Consider the following 25,271-nt stretch of genomic DNA (forward strand, 5'->3'; position numbering starts at 1 on the left):
TGTGCTTTTGCTTCACATGATTTTTTTTTTATTCTCACTAAAATATATTGTGTGTATGTATATATATATATTTTTTCCATTGGAAGATTTATTTTATTTTTTTCAGTTTTCTTTTTTTTTCAATATATGAAATTTATTGTCAAATTGGTTTCCATACAACACCCAGTGCTCATCCCAAAAGGTGCCCTCCTCAATACCCATCACCCACCCTCCCCTCCCTCCCTCCCCCCATCAACCTTCAGTTTGTTCTCAGTTTTTAAGAGTCTCTTATGCTTTGGCTCTCTCCCACTCTAACCTCTTTTTTTTTTTTTTCCTTCCCCTCCCCCATGGGTTTCTGTTAAGTTTCTCAGGATCCACATAAGAGGCTTCACATGATTTATAGTGATGATAAGCATAACTTTAAGTTATGCTCCTTTGAAGAGGGTACCTCATGCCTTGTACATCCCAGAGTTTTGATTCATTCCATGGAAATGATTGCAGTTGTACTTGGCTGGGTTGTATAAAACCCCCTTTTTTGTTGTTGTTAGCATAGCACTTACCTTAGTCTATTTCCCTAATCAAGTAATTGACAGGCTTAATCCTGATACAGTAGTTTTGGCGTCTGGTAATTGTGGTTCTTGACCAAAGAATAATGGCTAAGATTGCCTGTGCATACTTCCTTTGGAAATATACCTCCTATATATATATACTTTTTTAACATTCTTTTTTTTTAGGTTTATTTATGTATTTTGAGAGAGAGAACGAGCATGAATGGGGAAGGACAGAGAGAGAGAGAGAGAGAGAGAGGGAGACAGTGCAGAGCCCGATGTGGGGCTTGATCTCATGACTGTGATATCTTCAGATCTATATCACCTAGAACTCTTAGTCATGGCCACCTGAAGTCTTGCAAAATGTAATTATTTTGGAAAGTAATGAGAGACTGGATAAGATCTGAGGTAAAATCTGAGACCCCTGTAGGCATCCTTTCAGATTGATAGAGTCCCACAGAGCAGATGAAAGATGTCTTTGCTCTCCATCATCAGGGTGTGATAATAAAAGAAATGAGGCAATATATATCACAATAAGCTCATTCTATACCTTTTTGAAACTTGTTTTAACATAGAGATCACGTGTATGTTTTAGAACAGTGTTTATAGGCAGAGGGACTGATAGGTGTGAGGGCTCCCAGGTGGGAAACAAGGCATGTTAGAGAAACTCATAGCAGGCTACCGCAGCTGGTATATAGCAAGGAAGAGGAAGTCTGGTGTGAGTTGAAGCAGGAGAGGTAGGCAGTGGGAAGATTGTGCAGGGTTTTACAGATGATGTAAGGTCGTCTTAATAGGTCATATTAAAAGATTTTCAGTTTTATCCAAGGACCGGTGGGAAGCCATTGAAATCTGGGAAGAGTGATGCTATCCTATTATTCTACCTACAGTATATAGAACTGATTACTGGGGAGAAAGAATGGATCAGAAGCCAGTTAAGTTTTGTAAAAGTATAAGTTGGGGTATGATATTGACTTGTCCTAAGATAGTAGTGGTGATTACAGAACTATTTAGGAGGTAAAAATCCACATAACTTACTGACTACATGTAGAACACAAATGAGAGGAGAGGATGTTATGTTGGCCTAGGTTTCTGATTTTGTAGCTAGTACCACCATTTGCAAAGATAGAACACTAGAGAGGGCTCAGGTTTGTGGGGGACTTTATGACATATTGAGTGTTTTTTCAATGTGTACTTTGAGAGAGAAGGAGCATGCGCGTGTGTGTGGGAGGACCAGAGAAAGAATCCCAAACTGGCTCTGCGCTCAGCCCAGGAGCCTGTTGTGGGTCTCGATCTCACAATCTTGAGATCATGACCTGAGCTGAAATCAAGAGTCCGACGGATGCTTAACTGACCAAGCCACCCAAGTACCCCATATATTGAATCTTGAAGTGCTTGGGTGACAGCCAAGTAGGGATTCTCAGTAAGCAGTTGGATGAAAATAGTCTGGAGCTCAGAGGGGAGGTTCTGTATCTAATGGTGCTCTGTGCACAATTCATTGAAGTTTGGAGCTTTGTGCTTCCTCCTCAACTTCTTTATCAATTGCTGTGTCTCCATTATAAAAGCTATTGATTAATTGTGGAGGCCCTAGAGGGATAAAGTGGGGTAGAAAATTCAAAGCATTATGGTATCTTTTAATTCTTTTCTCGTTCTGTTTCTGAATACAAAACACATAGATATTCTGCCCTAGCATGTTGCCTGCCAAATTTAGAAAACACTTAAATTTTTTTTTACTGGATTTGGTACCTATTTAGCCAGCCTCCTATTGCATACCTCTTATATTAGGCACACACTAACCCTGTATATAACCCCTCTTCTCTGATGCCTGCTACCTAGAGAAAACTTTAGCCTCATGTCAAATACACAAACTAGGGTTAAGTTTCAGAACTCAGTTCATGTAATCCTATTCCTTTCATTTTTGTAAGTGTCGGTATTTGTGGTAGTACTTATCTTAAATAGTTTGGTTGCTTGTCATTTGTTTTCCAGTTCTCCTGAGCTCCAAGTTCCTTAGTTCTTTCTGTCTTCATGCCATCTTCACCCTTAGTCTAGCTAGTCATTGTTATTGTGGTGACCAGAATGGTCGAAGCCCTGGTCCCCTTGATAATTCATTTTTCAGCCCTTCCTGATGAACTTCCACTATAGGAGAATACTAAATGTGAGTTCTTGATTATAGTCTTTTGCATTTGCTCATCCTTTCCACATTAAAGGAAAGGTAGCTTTAGAGCTTCTGGAGCCCTTTAGCAGCCTATCCTTGAAGAACTTTCAGGTTACTGCTCTTTTTTTCTTCTAAGCTTAGGGTAGAGGCAGCACTTTATCTGTATTAGATTATTACCAAGGTCACATTGGTTGCTTTGGGTTATCTTATTCATCTGGATGATTGCTTCTTCTGCAGCCATGTTTACTAATGCATTTGGTAGTGTTTAAAGTACAGGTCACCTTAAATGCTGAGGCTCCAAAGCCTTCTACAGATGGCTTGTCTACTCTTACAGCATTTCGGTGGTGTATATTACAGCAAAGGCTCCAAAGCTCTCCCTATCTAGAGATTGGAGTTGCACCCCGCCCCCGAGAATCTCAGACTTCAGTCTTTGCTACTTTGGCAGTAAGGTAAGATGTCTTTCTCCGGATGTAGGCCCTTTTTTAGGAGTTCTGTGATAGACTCTCATTCTGTACTAGAACTCCCAGTGAAGTGCAAAATGTGAGCCATAAAGCATTCTCTCTTCAAAGAATGAGATGATGTTTCCCTGAAATACTTTATCAGCCCTTTTTAAAAATAATTTTTTAATGTTTATTTTTGAGAGAGAGAGAGAGAGAGTACAAGCAGGGGGAGGGGAAGAGAGAGGCGGAGACACTGAATCTGAAGCAGGCTCCAGGCACAGAGACTGATGTGGGGCTCGAACTCATGAACCGTGAGATCATGACCTGAGCCAAAGCCCGACACTTAACCCACCGAGCCACCCAGGCGCCCCTATATCAGCCTTTAAAGACTCTCCCTTCCCAACCACTTTCTGGGAGAATATTTCTAAAGCCTTAGGTAATTAATATATAATACCACTAATTAATATAGAATAGCTTTAACACACAGATCATAGGATTTCTTTCCAGAAATATTGCTATTAACACTTCATGGGCCAATACAGATTTAGAAAGGTCATTTTTCATTTTCTGATATTAGCTGAATTTTTAATAAATTAAAAGGGAATAGTCTTTACCATTAGATTTTTTTTGGTCTTTACCATAAGATTAACTGGGTATTATCCTGGAGGTATGGAGCAGTACCATACACAAAAAACCCGGCATTATCCTGATGATTCTTTGAGTTTGTATAACTTACATGTCAGGTATCTTCAGGTGCAGCTTTGTTTTTGTCAGATGCCAATATTGCCATGGATGTTTTTCTCCAGCCAACACCAATGAACAGTTTAAGTATTACAGAAGAGAAGAGTGTATTACTCTTGTTATGGTATTAGAAGGATCCCCAAAAAAGAGCTGCTTATGCCCCATTCTTTTTTGAGAGTGGTAATAGTATATTACTTTCCCATTTCTAAAGATAATATTTACATAAATAAAAACTGAGAAATAGTGAAATTCTGGTACAGGTTGTAACATTTTAGCTTATATTCACATACGGGTATTATATAATTCAAGAATTTGGCGTATGGTAAGCATATATAGAAATTGTAGTATTCCAAGAAAAAAACTCAGAAAGCTTTTAAGTTTTTTTATTATTGATTGCAAATTAGGCAGATCTGCCCTATCCCCACTCTTAGAAATATATGGGCTATTTGGATGGGTTAGGCCTCTAAAGCTGTGTTGTCTAGTGTGGTAGCTTCTAGCTCCATATGGTTGTCGAGCACTGGAAATATGACTAATTTGAATTGAGATGTGCTGTAACTATAAAGTACACGTCGCATTTTGAAGATCTAGTACCGAAAAGGAAGGAAAAAAGGAATTCGGTAATTATTAAATTTTGATTACATGTTGAAATAATATTTTGGATCAGTTTGGTTAAGTAAAATATTAAAATTAATTTCACCTGTTTTACTTTTTTGATGTGGCTACTATTTGGCCCTCACTATATTTCTAGTGAATATTACGGTTGGTAAAGGCTGTATTCTTCCTTCTAACATCACTGTGACAACAGAGTCTATTAACTTTTAGTAGTTGGTTAACTCTTAAAAGTATAAAGGATTTAGCTTGAAAACTTAACAAAAATTAGAACAATTTAGATGGCTTTGACTATATTCAGTAAGTAGCAGGGAGCTTTAGAAAGGTAGGGAGGCTTCTCATTAAAATCCTTGGAGCTTAGAGGTTACCTACCTGGGGCATTATGCTTCAGCTATCTCCCAAGAATTTTTCCTTCAAAATTCCCTAAATACAGACTTTACTACTATACTTAGACAAAAAATAAAAGTTGAAAAGCTGTTTTGTACTAGGGAGATTTCTTTTTTGGCTCTGAACTAGGTCTGCCTTTATATATACCAGTGTTTCACAGTTTTTTTGTGTGAAATTTCCTTCAGTTTTTATTGAACTCACATATATCCTGGTGATGAAAATTTGTTGTTGGGTTGAATTCATTGATCCTCGCTCCTCCCTTTCATGGGATAAGATCTCTTCTGGAAGACTCTTAATCTTTACCTCGAAGTTCATGAGTATGCTTAGCAGAGGGCAGAGCTATAAACCTCAAACAGCGATACTCTACTATGGAAATTCTAGCAGTTTTATATGTCATTGAAGAGTTTTAGCAAACCAAAATTTTAAAAGAATATATAATTTATTGTGTGGCTATTTCATATGATGGGCAAATTTGTTAGACTGAGAGACGGTGTTCTAGAGTGGTAAACAGCGTGGACTTTGGAGACAGACTGAGCATAATATTTACCTTACTAACAGTTACTTCCATTTTGTCATCTGTACAGTATGGATTTAGCCCTGCCATTAGGGGTGATAAAAGGGGAGGCAGGTACAGTCCATTTACCAGAAAGAGACCAGTCTTAATTGAAGCTTACTCTACACAGTCCAGTGATTGTGCAGAACCATTTTTACTCTTCCATTGTGTTGTTTTTAAATATATATGGAACCTATCTGGGATGAATAACTGGAACCCTTAAGTCTTCTGCACTCATTTTCTACATCTCTGTATTACCATTCTCACTCCTACACCTGTCCCCACCCCTCCTCCAAGTCCTGGCTTCATTCTGCCTCTCTGCTGATTGTCTTTGTATTCAAATCTTGGTGTATGTACCCATTTCTGGGAGGAACACCAACAGGATAAAAAGCTAACTCTTGGTGTTGATCTTCTTTCATAGCATAACTTTATTGTGTTATTATACTAAAATAACACCATCCGTGAGGATGGGAAGTAATAGTATAGGTAAGTGAATACAGCAGGGAGCCTTAGGCAGCCTCAGGGATGATTATAATACCTCCTTATTTCAGGGATTCTTGTGAGAATTAAGTGATAACTGTTGTGATTATTTTTAATTTTTCACTGTTATCATGCTTTATGAACATTTATATAAAATATCCCTTTATCAGTTTATTTCTTGAGCTCTTTATATATAGCCCTTTATCAATATCTGATTATATTTTGAGGAGAACCTTTATTACAAAGTTTCATAGGGCATTATTAAAATATTTACACTTGTAGGTGCTTACAGAAACAAGGCTTGTGCTTCTGGAAAGATTATGAAGTAAAAGTACTTGCATTTTATTTTTACTGAGAATACAAGTACCTTGTTTGGGTTTGCTGTTACTACCCATGAAGAGTTACTGAACACCTAGACCTGTGCTGTCCAGTGTGACAGTGCTTGTCACATGCAGCTATAAAAAGTGAAAATAATTAAAGTTAAAAAAGATAAACTTAGTTCCTCAGTTCTGTCTACATTTCAAGAGCTCATTAGCTTCATATGGCTATTGAGTACTATATGGGACAGCATGTGTATAGGACATATTCATCATAGCATAAGATTTTATTGTACAGCCCTGATCTAGAGAGTATGAAAGATTAAATAACCAAATGTTTTATTTAAGTAGGAAGCATTATCAAAAAGTCTGAGGTATTTGTTACTAAAATTACTTATTTATTATGGTTTTATGACATCTATAAACACTGCAATGAATGTTGCAATTTTAGCTGCAAATTTATTATCGCTTTCATATTTCTAAAATATGTTTTTTATTTTTATAAATTAAATGTCAAATTTTACTGCCTCTTTGCTTTTATTCCTCATATCCTAATATTGTATTAAAAAGTTCCATTTGGGGGCGCCTGGGTGGCGCAGTCGGTTAAGCGTCCGACTTCAGCCAGGTCACGATCTCGCGGTCCGTGAGTTCGAGCCCCGCGTCGGGCTCTGGGCTGATGGCTCAGAGCCTGGAGCCAGTTTCCGATTCTGTGTCTCCCTCTCTCTCTGACCCTCCCCCGTTCATGCTCTGTCTCTCTCTGTCCCCAAAATAAATAAACGTTGAAAAAAAAAAAAAAATTTAAAAAAAAAAAAAAAAAAGTTCCATTTGTTTTTGCAGCATTTAAGGATTTGGTTCTATTCCTTGGCCATGACCTTACGACCTAAAATAATACCATTGATATTAAATAATATTGATCATTTTTAGTATGAAAGGTGTGGTAGTGATTAAGTTGTACACTAGAAATAAGAGGTTTTAAAACAGTATAAATACATATCTCATCTTTTGTAATTACAGGCCTTTGGAAATTTAACAATTTGAAGTTTTACATTGCTCCTCTTATATATGGTTTGTTTAGAGAATTGTTATGATTTATAATTCTTTCATTAACGTATCATGTTATGTGTTTTTGTTTGTTTATCTTAATCGTAGGAAGCTCTACAAAGGATCATTTCGACTCTGGCAAATAAAAATGATGAAATTCAGAACTTTATTGATACACTAAATCAAACGCTAAAAGGAGTTCAGGTATGACTCTTTAAAAAATGTTTTGTTATATGTCACAGTGAATGATTGTTGGGCCAAATCAATATAAATAAATATACTCCATGAACTCTAGATTATAAACTAAAGGAGGTGAGAGCAGGGTTTTTAAATGGCATATAAATAAAAAAATGCTTTCCTTACTATTCCTACATTCTCCATGGAAAGGTCAAATAGTAAGGAAAAAAGAAAACTCTGGAATTGTAGCTGCTAAGGAATAGTATAGTGCTTACTTTTGACCCTTTCCATTATAGATTTGTCTTTTCTAATTCCAGTTAAGAGCAAATTATATTTCTTCAGAGTACTGGGATGCTAAACATTTCTTTTATGATAAATAGTAGAAGGAAAATGTAGATGGTAAAAGGTCTGCTTATAGAACTGGAAGAAAGTAAAACATAAAACTAAAAAGTAAAGTGCCTAATGAAAAAAATGAATACTTAAGGAAACAGTCCCAGGTTTGGGCAGATAATCCATACTGTACATACTCAAATGTTGATTACTGAGTGGTTAATGTGGGATTAGATTTAGGTCTTTTGCCTACCAGACTGCACATTTCTTTTCCACAACTTGTTCTTGTCACTGTAAATCAATTAGTAAAGTGATTAACACCACTTTTGATAAGACTCTAGTGAGATGATAACTTATTTTTATAAAAATTATAAGCAAAGTTTGGTTTATGGTATTGCAGTGGATTGTTACATATTAGGTCTCTTAAGTGGTGCCAATTCTCTTAATGGAATGATTCATCTAAGTTGAAAAATGCCTAAGATAATTTCTTCTGTCTCATAATTACTGCAAGTGTGGATATTGCTTATCTAGAGATTTCACAGATATTTTAAGTTATTGTTGAAATAGCGTCTTGCTTAATGAGAAGATGAGGAACTCTGGGAAGTTAATAGGCTTGAAATGCTTTATTGATTTTGCCACTGGTAACTACTTGTGTGGCTTTGGGCAAATCACTTTTCTGTACTTTAATTCCTAAAATTTAGGAGTTTGACTACAAATTCTAGTCAGAAGATGACTTCTGAGGTTGCTTCAAGCCCTAAAATTCAATGTTTGATAAATCTCTTAGGATCCAATAAGGAATTGCTTGGTCTTTTAAGTTCTGTATATCTTAATGTAAATGCACTGTTTTAGACAACCTGAAAGATTTTAAGATTTACACAAAATTAGTCCCATCCCTGTATGCTCAAACTTCTCCTCAGTTACGGAATCAAAATCTCTGGAATATTTCATTAAAATGCTTCATTGATGATTCTGATGCACGACAAAGAACCACTGGCTTATGGTCTGCCTTGGAACCTGACAAAGGTCTGGACAAAGGTGGCAATCTTAAAACAAACTTTCACATTGTCCTGTGGAAACATTGCTTTAAAAGATGAAGAGGGTATAGGCTAGTTCATAAAAAGTTGCTTAACTCATAGCGTAACTGAGATAGTGCTCTCCGCATTAGCAACCATCTTCTAGGATTTACCTGTTTTTAAAGCCTATGTCAAGTATTAGATTTTGTTGTTTATATGATGTTAGGCTGAGATGGTTTATAATGTGAGTGTATTCTCTGATAAGTATTTTCAAATGTTTGACAGCTCTTCAGTAAAATCATTGTTTTGTTTATTAAACAGGAAAATTCTTCTAACATACTTTCAGAGTTAGATGAAGAATTTGATAGTTTATATTCTATTTTGGATGAGGTGAAAGAAAGTATGATTAACAGTATCAAGCAGGAACAAGCTCGTAAATCACAAGAGTTACAGGTGAGATCATACAGCATATTTAAATATGAATAATTTAAGTCTATTTAGTACTTGATTTCTTGACAGCAAAAATCAGTGAATTTCTGTGAATAACTACTTTTATGTTAGAGCCCACTTCTCTGAATCCTCTCTCTCTCTCTCTCTGCCCCTCCCCTGCTCACTGTCTTTCTCTCAAAAACAAAAAATAAACATTAAAAAAAAGTCACTTAATTTTGAGAGAGAGGGAGACACAGAATCTGAAGCAGTCTCTGTGAGGTCAGCGCAGAGCCCTGATGTGGGGCTTGAACTCACAAACTGAGATCATGGCCTGAGTGAAATTAAGAATCAGATGCTTAATCAACTGAGCCACCCAGGCAGGCGTCCCTCTTGTTTTTTCTTAATTGTGGTTAAAAACCTAAGATTTACCTTCTTGACTGCTTTTATTTATTTTTGAAAGAGAGAGAGAAAAAGAAGGAGGGTGAGTGGGGGAGGGGCAGAGAGAGAGAATCCCAAGTAGACTTTGCTGTCAGAATGGAGCCCAATGCAGGACAAGATCCCACGAATCGTGAGATCATGACCATGACCTGAAATCAAGAGTCAGATGTTTTTTTTATTATTATTTTTTTTTTTTTTTTAATTTTTTTGTTTTCAACGTTTATTTATTTTTGGGACAGAGAGAGACAGAGCATGAACGGGGGAGGGGCAGAGAGAGAGGGAGACACAGAATCGGAAACAGGCTCCAGGCTCTGAGCCATCAGCCCAGAGCCCGACGCGGGGCTCGAACTCGCAGACCGCGAGATCGTGACCTGGCTGAAGTCGGACGCTTAACCGACTGGGCCACCCAGGTGCCCCCAAGAGTCAGATGTTTAACTGACTGAACCATCCAGGCGCACCTCTATTTTATTGTTATTATTATTACTATCATTATTATTTAAATTGAGATGTGACCTATAACATTTTATTAGTTTTATGTGTACAATATAATAATTTGTTATTTATACATATTGCAAAATGACCACCACAGTAAGTCTAGCTGACAGCCATCACCACACGTAGTTACAGACTTTTTTTTTCTTGTGATAAGAACTTTTAAGATCTACTCTCTTAGTAGTGTTTAAATATACAGTACAGTAGGGGTACCTGGCTGGCTCAGTTGGTAGAACCTGCAGCTCTTGATCTTGGGGTCATGAATTTGAGGCCTATGTTGCAAAATGTGCAATATGATATTATTAATTGTATTCACCGTGCTGTACATTACATTCCCAGGACTTATTTTATAACTGGAAATTTGTACCTTTTGACCACCATCACCTATTCATCCATATTTTAAATATTTTTTGGTAGTAGCCATCTTTATTTTTTTTTAATGTTTATTTTATTTTTTTTGAGAGAGACAGAGTGCAAGCAGGGGAGGGGTAGAGAAAGGGGGAAAACACAGACTCTGAAGCAAGGTCCAGGCTGTGAGCTGTCAGAACAGAGCCTTTTGCGGGACTTAAACTCATGAACTGCGAGATCATGACCTAAGCCGATGTTGGATAATTAGCCGTCTGAGTCACCCAGGCACTCCAGTAGTAACCATCTTAATGTATGTGAGATGATATCTCATCGTAGCTTTGATTTGCATCTCTAATGATTAATGATGTTGAGCATCTTTTCATATACTTGTTGCCCATTTGTATGTCTTCTTTGGAGAAATGTTTATTCAGGCCTCCTGCTCATTTTTTAATTGGGTTGTTTTTTGTTGTTGAATTGTAGGAGTTCTTTATATATTCTGGATATTAACCCTTTGTCAGATGTAGGATTTGTAATTATTTTCTACCATCCCGTAGGTTGTCTTTTCACTGTGTTATTTCCTTTATTATGGAGAAATTTTTTAAATTTGGTATAGTCCCATTTGTCTCTTTTTGCTTTTGGTGTCATAGTCAAGAATTCATTGCAGACCCAGTATCATGAAGCTTTTCCTCTGTGTTTTCTCTTACAGTTTTATAATTTTGGGGCTTGTATTAATTAAGGTCTTTAATCCATTTCGAGTTAATTTTTGTATGTAGTGTTAGGTAAGGGTCTCAGTTCGTTCTTTTGCATGTGAGTATCCAGTTTTTCCAGCACCATTTGTCTAAAAAGATCCTGTGGTTTTCTCATTGTGTGGTTTGACACTCTTATCAAAGATCATTTAACTGCATATGTGTGGGATCCTTTCTGGGCTCTGTATGGGCTCTGGTCTATATGTCTGTCTCTATGCCAGTACCACACTGTCCTGATTACTGTAGCTTTGTAATAAATTTTAAAATCAGAAAGTGTGAGTGAGGTCTCCAGCTTGGTTCTTCTTTTTCAGGATTGTTTGGCACTTTGGAGTCCCTTGGGATTCCTTGTGAATTTTAACATGTTTTTTTTCTATTTCTTCAAAAAAGATGCCATGAAATTTTGATAGGGATTGAATTAAATTTGTAGATTGATTTGGGTGGTATAGACACTTTAATAATATTAAGTCTTCCAATTGAGATCATGGGATATCTTTCCATTTATTTGTATCAGCTTTAATTTCTTTCAGCAGTAGTTTTATAGCATTAAATGTATAGGTCTTTTGCCTCCTTAGTTAAGTTTACTTCAGAGTACAGTATTTCATTTTTGGGGTGCCTGGGTGGCTCAGTTAAGCATTTGACTCCCATTTCAACTCAGGTCATGGTCTCATGGTTCCTGAGATTCTCCCTTCCTCTCTCTGCCCTTCCCCTGCTCACGCTGTCTCTCAAAATAAATAAATCAACTTAAAAAAGAAAAGAAACTGATTTGAAGTGCTTTGAGGGAGGAAAAGCTTAATTAATAAAGGTAAGAGGGGGTATTTCAGTTAAGAGGTTGGTCAGTTGTTAAGATCATCAAAGTTCAAAAGTTTGGAAGAGTCTTCGAATCTGTCTTGAAGCCAAGTCAGTGCCGATTTGGAGGATAGATCTGTATCATTTATGTCATGGCATGTGGGTTTTGATTTTTACTACACTTGATCTTAGCCAAAAGGCCGAGAAGCGATTGGGTTTTGATTTTTAGAAGTGTTATTCTTTGGGGTGCCTGGGTGGCTCAGTCGGTTAAGTGTCCAAGTCTTGATTTTGGTTCTGGTCATGATCTCATGGTTTCGTGAGATTGAGCTCCACATCAGACTCTGTGCTGACAGTGCGGAGCCTGCTTGGGATTCTCTCTCCCTCTCTCCCTCTCTCCCTCTCTCCCTCTCTCCCTCTCTGCCCCTCCCCCACTTGCTCTTTTTTCTCTCTCTCTAAACATAAATAAATAAACTTTAAAAAAAAAAAGAAGAGTTCTTTATTAACTCAAGATGTTTGAGATTTTCAGAATGGGGTAATTTCTATCCATTGTGGAGTTTGATTTAAAGTATGTCTTTAAGGGGCACCTGGGTGGCTTGGTCGGTTGAGCGTCCGACTTTGGCTCAGGTCATGATCTCGTGGTCCGTGAGTTCGAGCCCTGCGTCGGGCTCTGTGCTGACAGCTCAGAGCCTGGAGCCTGCTTCCGATTCTGTGTCTCCCTCTGTCTCTGCCCCTCCCCTGTTCATGCTCTGTCTCTCTCTGTCTCAAAATAAATAAACGTAAAAAAATAAAAAAATAAATAAAGTATGTCTTTAAGACTTCCAAAAGAAGTGTGATATTTTAATTTCAGAACTTATTTTCTGACAGCCATATACAGAGCTGGATATATGTGTGTACACGTAAAATCTACAGTGCTGTTCTTAGAACGAGCTGCATTTATTGCTCTTGTAAACTATTAAGTTTCTGTTTCTAGTTGTTGACTAAATTGCCATTAATAGAAAATTGGGTTACATAAATTTATTTAAACTCTTTTTCTTATAGTCTCAGATGAACTTTGTTTACTTTGGATTTTGTGAATCTTAATTACATGATAATTTTTTTTTTTTTTTTTTTTTTTTTTTTTTTTTTTTTTGCAACTGAGCTGATGATTAATGGAAGTCTTCCATTAAATTTACATTTGGGCTCTTTTTAAAAGGGATGATTTTACTCTGATTTTTTTGCCAAGTATTCTATGAGATTCATCACTGGCTGTTGAATAACGATGGAGAATTCAGAACATTGCAGAAAATAGAAGCAGAATTCCAAGTACTGTTTCAAAGTGGTCACTACAAGGATGTTAGACAATTTTTCCCTTCCTGTATCATCACTTGAGATCTTCATTTTTTCCAGAGATTCCATTGTTTTCTTTTTTTTTAATCTTACACTTGATTATCCTTTGTAACTCTTAATACTTGCTGTTCCTCAATGCCACAAAAATTTTGGCAATTTTTTTTTCATAGGAATAGTGATCTAGGGGAGATCAAGAGATATTGAGGGGACAATATGCTATAAATAAGACTGTGAGTTGTTGAAATATAAGCTTAGTGGACAGAAGTTCATTCTTGAGGATGTTTTTGTATTATGATTCAAAGGAAAAGTTATGGTGATATCAGCCTAATGGTAATTCAAATATTAAAGGTTTATTGGGATAGTTTAAAAAACAAACATTAAAAAGAATCACAACTTGGCTACTGATGCCATTTCCTTCTTTAGTTGGAGACAGTAGAGTATCTCTGTTTTTCCTTTGGGTTCACAAACTCGGTAGTATGTTGTTTTCATTAAGATTTTATTAATTCCTCTAAATAACTGGCAAGTTATTATTGCTCTTTAAATTGAATTCCTTTGTACTCTTTTTAACTTTCCCTATTGACTTGAAAGCAAATTTATAGTGTTTTCTTAGAATAAGATATTTTATCTTAAACTTTGACCTCAGATTTGATTCTTTTAATGGTTCCTTGAGATATATTCCTTATTCTTTTTGTTATTTCTTACTTTAAAGCTATATTAACTTAGTTTGCCCTAGTGATCCTGTGTAGACCATTGATAGCTACCATTTTGTCCTGTGATTTTGCTTTCATAAAGCTCTCCAACAATTGACATATTTCAAATGGTGGTTTGTTAATTATTCTTTGGAACTCATAAGAGTTTGACTCCTAGAAGGAGTAGTATTTTTAGTAGATTGTGGTTGGGTTCTTAGAATAATACATGAAAACCTATTTTAACCCAAAATATGGTAAAACTATTCTACTTTTCCAAAGTTAAAATATAACACATCCAGAAACTAAGAAAATTAGCCATAGTTTATCTTTAGTGCTGATCTTAAGGGAAACCTAGTAGATTTGAATATGGAATAGATAGTAATAGATATTAATATTCTGAAGAAAAATCTTGAGTACGTTAAAAACTTAGAAATATATTTGTTTCTTTGTTTAAAGGTATCACTAACAATAGTTTTTCATGACTGGGCTTAGTTTTAGACCACAAATGATAGAATGGAAGAGAACTAAGAAAGACTGGTACTTGAAATTAATACATCACCATAACAGAGCACATCACTGTAACAGTTACCATCTTTTGTTCCTCTTTATTCTTTTTGAAATCTTGGCAATTCCATTTGTGATTCCTGTGTTACCCAATTTTGGAAACTATAAATTATCATTTATGGTAGTATGTATTATTTGAGTAATGTGATAAATGGAATATTAAAATTATGCTCAACTGAATGTACCTTTAACTTAATTAATAAACTTTAGTTTAAATTGTTAAATATTATCAAGAAATTTAGTCTTCATTTATAGAGGATGTTGTCTGCAGATGAATTATTTTGATATTTTAATTTAAATTGTTGATAGTTAACTACATTGTTGATAGTTTTCTGATTACCTTGATTGAGAAGAATCTTTAAGTGAATTTGACCCCAACTTTTTATAACTGCTTTATTTTCTCTTGTGTTTTTAAATGATGGGTATATCTATATCTGTATGCAGTTAAGCTATTTTGAATAAATTATGGAAAGATGTTAAGTACAATGTATTAAAATAATTAAAATTTCTTACATATATGACTAGTGATTATGTTGCTTTAACACCTCTCTAAAATATTTTTGTTCAATTTTTGCTATTCAAATTGTAAGTTCATTATAACAATATACAGTTAAGATCCTCATGGAAATAGGAAATTTGTTTTAAAGATTTATTTTTATTATTTTTAGAGTCAGCTCAGTCAATGTAATAATGCCTTGGAGAACTCAGAAGAACTACTAGAATTTGCAACACGGTCATTAGATCTAAAGGAACCTGAAGAATTTTCAAAGGTACCAAAAAGCCAGCCAAAAACTAAACCACTTAAATAGGAAAGTTTTGTTTAAAAAAAAATGGTGCTTTCCCTTTCAATTTTGGATTTATTCAGCTATTTCTAATTCTAAAAAAGTCTTTGTGGAGGGCGCCTGGGTGGCTCAATCAGTTGAACATCCAGCTCTTGATTTCAGCTCAGGTCATGATCCCAGGGTCATGGGACTGATCCCCACGTTGGGCTCTGTGCTGATCGTGGGACCTGCTTGGGATTCTCTCTCTCCCTCTGCCCCTCTCTTCCACTCACATGTTCTCTCTTGCTCAAAAATTAAAAATAAATAAATAAGTAAATAAATAGGCTTGGAATTTCTTAAGTAAATTGCTGTATATTTATGTATTCCAAAGCAGACACCCAGATGTGTCTGTGGAGTCAAGAACAAATTACTTAATTTCTCTTTAATGCTCTATTCAGATGAATCAAGTTATTTTCTTTTTCTTTTAAAAAAAAATTTTTTTTAATGTTTTTTATTTATCTTTGAAGGAGAGAGACAGAGCATGAGCGGGGGAGGAGCAGAGAGAGAGGGAGACACAGAATTTGAATCAGGCTCCAGGATCTAAGCTGTCAGCACAGAGCCCTATGCGGGCTCGAACTCATGAACTGTGAGATTGTTACCTGAGCTGAAGTCGGATGCTTAACCGACTGAGCCACCCAGGCGCCCCTATTTTCTTTTTCAGTTACATCCCTACTGGTTATTTATTTTAAGGGTACTTGTGTTTTTTACCTTTGTTATAAGTATTTTTTGACTTAGGAAAGAAGATTAATATTGCTATTAACATTGTTCAAAATCTAGTTTTGTATTCCTTCTATGAGCTGATTGGGAAAACATCACTTGATGCAGATGAGCACTGTAACCTAGTGAAATTTGTTATTAAATCTGTTATTAAATGTCCCACTGTTTAGTGTAATTGTTTGAATGTTTTGTTAAAATATGATGATGTAGGTTCTTTTTTTTTAAGTTTATTTATTTAGAGAGAGAGCATGCACACAAGAGCAAGGGAGGGGCAGAGAGAGATGGAGAGAGAGAATCCCAAGCAGGCTCTGCACTGTCAGTGTGGAGCTTGATGTGGGGCTCGAACTCACGAACCTGTGAAATCATGGCCTGAGCTGAAATCAAGAGTAGGATGCTTAACCGACTGAGCCAGCCACAAAATGTAGGATCTTACTTGAAGGGTATGTTTGGTATGAAATATAAGCAGTAGAATAATAAGACTGTTAATGTTTTAACCTAGATCCTGGTATTTAGGAGATTCTGATTTCTAGATTATAATTTTTATTTTAAGTTGGGTCATTTTTAAATGATTACCAAGTTATCAAATCAAATACACTGTATTTGATGTAGAATAAGGATGTAGAATATATTAAAAAAAGGTGTGAGAAAAGTGGGAACTTGAGCTATATAATTAGTAAAATATATACTATGTAGGAATTTTATCAAGATAAGATATTTGAATTTGATATTTTCTTGGTCTTTGTGGAGTATGTAGTGAAAACTGCATTAGCACAGTTTTATAATCCATTTTTGTCCATCTAATATTTTAATTTCATGATTTTTCTCTGAACTTGAAGGTAGAAAAAACTTCCTTGAGAAGATAACATTTTAGTGGTTTACATCCCTTGCATTTTGAAAATGAATTTTAAAAATGGATTACTTCTAATAAAATGAATACAAACATTCTTTTGCTGTAAATCTGTGAATTACTTAATTCTTGAATTTGGAGGTAGATTGTAAGTAGGTTCATCTTTGCATTTGGTAGGACTTGCTATATAAAGGAATTATGAGGGAAATGTATCATACTTTAAAGTACTTTAAAAATATATATACATCACCTTTGCAGAGGATGTTTATGGGATAACCTCAAATATCTGGAACATAGCCAAAAAATTTACAGAAAGCAAAAAGTATCTGAGTTATCAAAGTTAGTGTCATAGAGTTCATGGGCAGGAATTAATATTCTTTTTTCATGATAGTTTCTTAGAATCTGGTGACTATTATATACATGGCGCTAGTAAATTTTTAGTTTTTTCTTCAGTTGCCTAGTTGTTAACAGAGTCCCCTTCTAATGGAGTGAGGTAGTTATAAATGACAAGCATAATCATAGCAGCAAGAACTAACAGCCTGAGAGTGAGGAAGAAGAAAGGAAAACAGTAAAATATAGACAAAAGTACTCAAAAACAACTTGAACCCAGTTGCATTTAAGTAGGGACGGACGCTTGGGAAAACTGTGATCAAGTTTGTTTCTTCCAAGTTTCTCTTTCCACTATTTTCTGAGTCCTTTCCCCTTGCTCTCAAAGGCTGCTGTTTCCTCCTTTTTTCCTTTGTCATAACTTTGTTAAAACTTATTCCCAGATGATTGTAAATTGGGAAGGTTCTGATAAATCCAATTGTGGTTTAAGCATATTTTTTTAATGTTCCATGTTGCTTCTTATTTTATTATTTTGGTTTTTCAGCATTGTGCAGTATTGCTTAATTGCTTAACCCAATTGGAAATGTGATGAAATAAATTATTTGTCATTGTTTTGTACCTAAAAATCTGAGTTTATTGTTCAAGAAAAATGCTTAACTGAGAGTTGTTTGTGATTATTTTCTTAGTACATCCAAATAGTATCCAAATAATAGTTTGATTCCAAGTCACAAACCAAGTTCACTTTTCTAATCAGCTGCGTGGACTATAGATAAGCTTGCCTCAAACACCTAATTGCTGACAGAATAGGGAAGATGACTTAAAAGATTAAGTATTGGGCTAGCAGTATATTGTTAGATATTTGGGAAAATAAATTCTTTTAAGGTATACTGTTTATGAATATCCCATATTAAAGTGATCAAATCAGATTAATTTGAATAGCTCGTGGGCACAAAAAATCATAGGCTGAAATCCAGCCCCTGAGTCTTTTTAGACTTCATTATTTTCAAAAAGAGTACTTTAAGTACTAACATTTAAATGATCATGTTGCAGTACCTCAGCAGTACCTGAATATGAAGCTATGCTATTTACCAGCATTAGAAAATCTGAAAATGAATGAGTAAAAATGGCACAAATGGAAAAGGATATTGGAACATACTTTCATTAATTTTTTAAAATTTGGCATTACAAATTTGTTTTATTTTCATTAACTGTTTTTAATTGTTAGAGGTTTGCTTGATATGCTTGATATGAATATATGAAGAAGGCTCACAAGCAAATGAAATTTGGATCATTTCCTTTATTTCTGGATGGACAAGTAGCCAAAACCCCACCAAACCTGGCTTCTCTGCTAATAGCTGGTCTGCAGAGCATTGCTTGGATCCTTTGGCAAAATTAATATTTCTGTTCCCCCATCCCTAAATTTGGAACTTGAATTCTACTTATGAAAAGAGCTGAGTCTGTGGGGCAGTTTCCAAGTCACTAACCATCCAGTTCATTATCTTGCCACACATAACCCAATTTGTTAGACTATAAGGGAGGGAATGGGTACCTGTACATGGAACCTTCAGTGGAATAAAAACTACAGGGTGGGGTGAAAGGGGAACAGTATCTTCTGCATTTGATCTTAGACGAAAAGGGAGAATGGATTTTGTGTATTTCCCACTTCAGACTCATAGTAACTCGCCATTGGCATATTGTTCAGTCGGTGTCAGCCTTGACCACTGGGCGGAACAAATAAGGAGAAGGGTAGAAGCTGAGTGTGTTTTCAAGGGAACAGGAGTATTAGCAGAAGTGCTTTCTGTGGGTTGAAGTCAGGAATGCTGAGAGAGGAAAGAATCTTTACCAAAAGCGTGAATATTTCAGTTATGAAGGCAGTTTAAAAACAAATATAAATATTGTTAAGAATGGCCAAACTGTGGGTGCCTGGATGGCTCAGTCAGTCAAGCATCTGACTCTTGATCTCAGCTCAGGTGTTGGTCTTAGGGGTTGTGAGTTCAAGCCCTACATTGGGCTTCACACTGGGTGTGAAGCCTACTTTAAAAAATTTTTCAATAGAATAGCCCAAACTGTAATTTTTCACCTTATTTCATTTCTGGGCATTTATGTCTTATGTGCTTAGTCATAGAACAGATGTATGCAGTACTGTATTCAAAATTTGTTTCAAGTTATTTACTGTAGCTTTGTGAAAAAGGCTTAAATGATCATATTTTAGTTCTTTTTATAAACAGATAAGGATATGTATCAAAAATATAAAACTTTTAATATATGGTTTCAACTGGTGTGCAGTAGTTTTGTTTTTTATTTTTTTTAAAGCTAGTATTTTTGCTTAGAGGCAAATAGCATCTCTTTTCATTTTCTCTTTCATTCTTTGGAGCCATCTCTTTTTCATTTTCTTGGAGTCCCTTTCATTTCCCAGGTTATTCCTTAATATGGTATTTTTGGGGTGAGGGTAGGAGTCTCAATTATATATTATAAACAGTATTGGGAAAGTATTAAATGTTTGCCCCTTAGTAATTTTCAGATTGTCTCAAGAAAACATTACAAAATTATGTTTCCCAAATCTAATGGGAAAATCTGTTTTATACTAAAACCATGTGAATGAACATATAGACAAGACTTGAAAAGTTTCTTAGTGTTGTGTGGCATTCAGAGTGTTACCAGGAACTCTATTGGACTCTACTGCAAATCAAAATAAAGATAAATCCTGTCAGGCAAATGCTAGTTTTGAAATCTAGCTTTTGCTAGATTCATCATTTTGATAGCATGAGTGTATTTTTCTCTATTGTTATTCAGAAACAGATATACAGTTGGCCCTTAAACAAGATAGGAGCTATGAGCACCAACCTCCACATAGTTTAAAATCCATGTATGACTTTTTTTTTTTTTAATGTTTTATTTATTTTTGAGACAGAGACAGACAGAGCATGAACGGGGGAGGGTCAGAGAGAGAGGGAGACACAGAATCTGAAGCAGGCTCCAGGCTCTGAGCTGTCAGCACAGAGCCCGACGCGGGGCTCAAACTCATGGACTGTGAGATCATGACCTGAGCCGAAGTCGGACACTTAACCGACTGAGCCACCCAGGAGCCCCTCCATGTGTGACTTTTGACTCACCCAAAACTTAACTACTCATAGCCTACTGTTGACCAGAACCCATACCTATAGCATAGTTGATTAATGTATATTTTGTGTGTTATGTGTATTATATGCTGAATTCTTAAAGTAAGCTAGAGAAAAGAAAATGTTACTAAGAAAATCATAAGGAAAAGAAAACACATTTACAGCACTATGCTGTAAACAACCTATATATAAGTGGGCCATGTAGTTCAAAGCCTGTGTTGTTCAAGGGTCAACTGTATTCTTATTTTTGTTGCTTTTTATTAATGTTCTGATTTTAACTAACTTTTCCCTAGTGGCCTCTTCATTTTAGTCTGTATTTCAGAGAATTCGATTGTTGAAGTGTTTAATTTGGATAATTTTTTAAAAGTTATGTGAAAATAAGATGGCTTAGGATGAACTTTTGGGGTTCGAAGATACTTTAGTGCTCATCACCTTATAGATGAGGTAACTGAATCCTAAACGAGTTAAGTAACTTGTTGGTTCATGTGGTGTGAAACTCAGATCTCTTAAACCTTGGTCTCAGACTGCATATTTTTTACTGATGAATTTCAAAACTGCTGAGTGGAAGAAATTTGAAAATCTCAAATTTTGTTCTTTTTGGGTAAATGATTCATTGAGTACAATAAGCAAGATCTAAAATTTTTATTTTATTTCCATTTTAACTGTTTAGAAAATACTATTCAATTAGCTGCTCCACACTTGAATTATTTTAGGGTACTTTGTATCTAACATCTTCCTATAAAAATAGAAAAATGAGGATATTAAAAAGAAATACAGAAACAATAAGATCTTAACTTTCAGAGTGCTTGATAAATTCATGGAAGAAAATAGTTTCTGTATGTACTTATAGCAGATTAAAACCAAGAGAGATTGAGAAAGATCTGGTTTAACTTCTTTATATCTAATTGGTAATTATGAAGAACATTTGCAATTACTCCTATTTATACTCTTATTACAGTTCTATTTAAAGAAGTTTGGTCTCAGGTGATAGATTCCTATAACTGATCAGGATTGTAAGATTTATTTTGAAAACAATTAAGTGAGAGGTGGAGGAAGAGATTGGGAGAGAAAGGAGCCATATCTGAAGGCAATAAAGTTAAGTGAAGTGTTGGCAAGGATTTCAATAAAAGATTGAAAAAGAAATAGTTATTGAAATTGAAAACAGTGGTATTGAGCAAGGTAATATGACTAATACTTCTTGAAGTCTTTCTAAAAATATACAGTGCCATTACCCCAAAATCTGAAGATTCACTGAGGCCTGTTCATAATTCACTAAGTGGAATTCTGTAGATGCAAATAAATGTGTTAGAGATAGAGCAATGGTAAATTCTGAAATCGTTTGGTACTTGGTAAGCAGAGATGTTTAATTGACAGAATGCATCACTCTTGAAAGGAATCAAACAGCATGTAATGTGTGTCTTTTGGATAGATTTCTGCTTTGGGAGAAGAAATTCCAGAAAAAAATTAAGCAATTTTCCAATTTAAGATGTTTCTTGAAATTGGGCCCTTTAGAGAAGTATCTTCAGAATTTGAGACTTTGTCCCCTTTTTTATCACGCAGAGTAACTTTTTCAACCCCTTCTGCATTTACACAGTGTATGTACTGTTAAATTCGAACCTAAATGAAAGAGGAAATGCTGAGTCTTCAGTTTGATCACCTGGGTATGTTTATGTGTAAATACACAAGACAATTTTTCCAACATTATTTGGCTTTTCATGTATTCCTTTTCTGGTTTGCCACAAGTAATCTAGTACATTAAATGATAACAAGAAAGCTTTACATGCGTGTGCACATGCATGCACTTGCACAGACACACTAAAAAAACGGCACCGTTACTAAATTAAGTAACTCTAGACACAAAATTGAATCACTATGGTCAGTTTAAAAGACACAGTATTGAGGGCGCCTGGCTGGCTCCATCAGTAGAGCATGCGAATCTTAATCTCAGGCTCGTGAGTTTGAGCCCCACTTTGGGTATAGAGATTACTTTAAAGAAAATTGTTGTAGGGAAATTAAACATATATATTGCATAGTGTTCTTGAAAGATGAAACAAAATCTTAGTTTATTTTTTAAAAAAAGATAGTAATTGTCTTCAGATTGTTGGGTTCTTTGAGAGTAAGTAACATTTCTCTAACCAAGTTCTAAACCAGTTGGGAAATAAGAGAAGACAGTAAAGCTGATAAGCCAAATACCAACAAAATGATACTGGAGAATTTGGCTTATATCAACGAGTAAGCTTTCTAATACTGAATCCTAGAGTTAGACTTGCCCACCTAGGTATAGTCAATACAAGGCTATCTCAGTTCTGTGTGTGTGTGAGAGAGAGCCTATTTCTGTCAAACTTCCTGCATAGAGGCAAAGAACAGAATATATGTTCTCAGTAGGCAAGCAAGTTGCCAGAAAGAGGAAAAGTAACTGAGCTACTTATTTCTAGTTTCTCCTTTCAAACTCATCTCAGATTAAGTCCTTTCACCTCACCTGGAGGAAGAAATAAAGGGAGTCTAGGGGTAATGGTAGTGGCACTTATCCATATTTAAAGAAACAAGAAGATTCTCCTCTTTCTCTCCTCTGACATTTATATTAAAATCTTTGGTTTGTAATTCTAGCTGTAATGACAGTGTTTTTTAAAAATCATTGTAATTGACTTTCTTAACATTTCTTGTTCCTAATACCAAGGTAGTATCATGACTTGAGACACATATCAGTGCCACCTAATTGGGTTGTTTCCTGCAGAATGCAGGACTTGGAAAGTCTCTTTAGAAACTTATTAAGGACTAAAATGTCTTTTTGGTTTTAATTTTTTTAAATGTTTATTAATTTTTTAAAGAGAGACAGAACACAAGCACGGGAGGGACAGAGAGGGAGGGAGACACAGAATCCAAAGCAGGCTCCAGGCTCCAGGCTGTCAGCACAGAGCCCGACGCAGGGCTCAAATCCATGATCTATGAGATCATGACCTGAGCCCAAGTTGGATGTTTAACTGAATAAGCCACCCAGGCACCCCAGGACTAAAATTTCTTGATAAAGGGAAGAGAATGATTAGTATACAGGTCTCACAGTTGATTCTGGTAGTGCTGGTAATGTGTCATATGCTGATGTCCTAAATGTCAGTTCTGGTTTTTTTGTGTAGAAAGATATTCAGACCAGAATATTTTGGATGGGTATAAAAATGACCAATACCAAATAAGAACAGTATTAGAACTGAAGAGGAGAGGCAGCAGAAGCATTGCTATATACATCAAATTAGTGTTCAACTAAATTGAATAACTATTAGTATTGCCATGTGCCAGGCGTTATGCAAGGCCTAGGATTAGAGTGTAGAGCAAAACAGCTATAGTTTACATTGGATGTATTATTGTTAATTATGGTGGTCAGCGTGGGGGAAAAAAACTTTTGTTAAATATATTGCATTCTATGTAAATGTGAAGGGGACAGCAGTTTTTGTGTGTATTTTTCATTGTTTTTCTGTATACTCTATAGCACCAAGTGATAGCTCTTTCTTTCCTAAACTTGTGTTAGCATTCTCAAAAAAAAAAAAAACTAAAAAAACCCAAACATATCTCATGCATAGTAGGTTTAAGTTAGCAGCTTCTGTATCATCTCAGGGAAAGACCCTATTGCTACAAGTATTTCTCTGGTTTCTCCTTGTCTGAATTTTTGTCATTACAACTTTACTCTTTTGGATAAAGGATTGTAGAACTGCAGCCCAGTTTTATATGTTAGCAGGCAAGCTCTCAAAATACAAAGTCTTTGCCCAGGGAAGGCATATAGAGAAAACTTGGAACAACCATGATGAAATGGTGAAAGATCACTGAAGAAAAATTGGAGAACAGATTTGACATGTATAAGAAAACCATTAGATTGCATAGAAATGTGTGCCCCATGAAGGAGATTGATTGTTCTAGTTGAAGAGTGTCAGACTGAATGCAAGTGGAGGTGTGCTTTGATAATCTTAAGGTAAGGAAAAACATTTATAGTCATCTGGAATTAGTTTGAAGTGTTAAATTTTCCTCCTTTTAAGGTGACTTATATGGGGTCTGGATTTCTTTTTTTTTTTACTATAATTCTAACATCACGTTGTGCAAGCTGATATGAACTGTACAGATTTCCTGTAATACATGTTTTGATGACTGTGAAACTAATCTATTCCAGGGTTTATATCCTAACTTTTCTTGCATGTCACTGCCATTGAAACTTGCATGAAAAACACTAACTGCCTTCTTTCTCTTCTCCCTGATTTGCTTCAAGGCTGCCAGACAGATCAAGGATAGGTATGGTATACAACCTACATTTTTATATGTGTCAATATTGAAGTCAGAAATGAAATTCAAGAACAGTTTCTTACTAGACTTTCGTTGGTTAAAATAAAAATACCTAATATCCAAGTATAAAAAAAGAAAATGTCTTCTGCACATCTTCTGGAATAAACAATATATCGGCAAGATTAAAAAAAAATTAGTTGTGGGCAATTATGTACTTCCAAAAGAATTTCATTTCTGGTATAATATAGTTAGTTTTAGTACAGTTCTTTAATTAGCTATGAATGGTTGGGAACCCATTTTGGATAATTAAAAAATACATATTTCCTGGAATGTATTTTTTTGTTGTTCATAAATTTTATAATTATGTCTTATTTTCTGAGAAGTCATAGCATTTTTAATAGTCCTCAAGAGCTAAAGCTCTCCTACTTCACTGCTCTCCTGTTTAACACCTTTGTATTCTCATTCCATCCTGTTCCTGGTGCCATCTCTTTCTGTTTCTCATGCCACTCCTATTTAGTGTGTGGGAAGAGAAAATTAAAATGATGACTTTGTTTTAAGAGGTCTTTCTCATTGATAGAGACAGAATTAAGAA

At 35.4% G+C, this 25,271-nt stretch overlaps 1 protein-coding gene across 5 annotated transcripts in view; it reads left to right on the forward strand.

Moving 5' to 3' along the window:
• The window catches only part of FSD1L (fibronectin type III and SPRY domain containing 1 like), a 76,411-nt gene that overhangs the window by 12,011 nt on the left and 39,129 nt on the right, over nt 1–25,271 (forward strand). For all 5 annotated transcript variants that reach the window (XM_043567070.1, XM_043567065.1, XM_043567066.1 and 2 more), the window contains exons 2-5: nt 7,356–7,451; nt 9,089–9,220; nt 15,254–15,355; nt 24,666–24,688. In XM_043567070.1, coding sequence (XP_043423005.1) covers nt 7,356–7,451; nt 9,089–9,220; nt 15,254–15,355; nt 24,666–24,688 — 353 coding nt within the window. The remainder of the gene's footprint in view (nt 1–7,355; nt 7,452–9,088; nt 9,221–15,253; nt 15,356–24,665; nt 24,689–25,271) is intronic.

This window comes from Prionailurus bengalensis, chromosome D4 (genome assembly GCF_016509475.1).
Source record: "Prionailurus bengalensis isolate Pbe53 chromosome D4, Fcat_Pben_1.1_paternal_pri, whole genome shotgun sequence".
Lineage (NCBI taxonomy): Eukaryota > Metazoa > Chordata > Mammalia > Carnivora > Felidae > Prionailurus > Prionailurus bengalensis.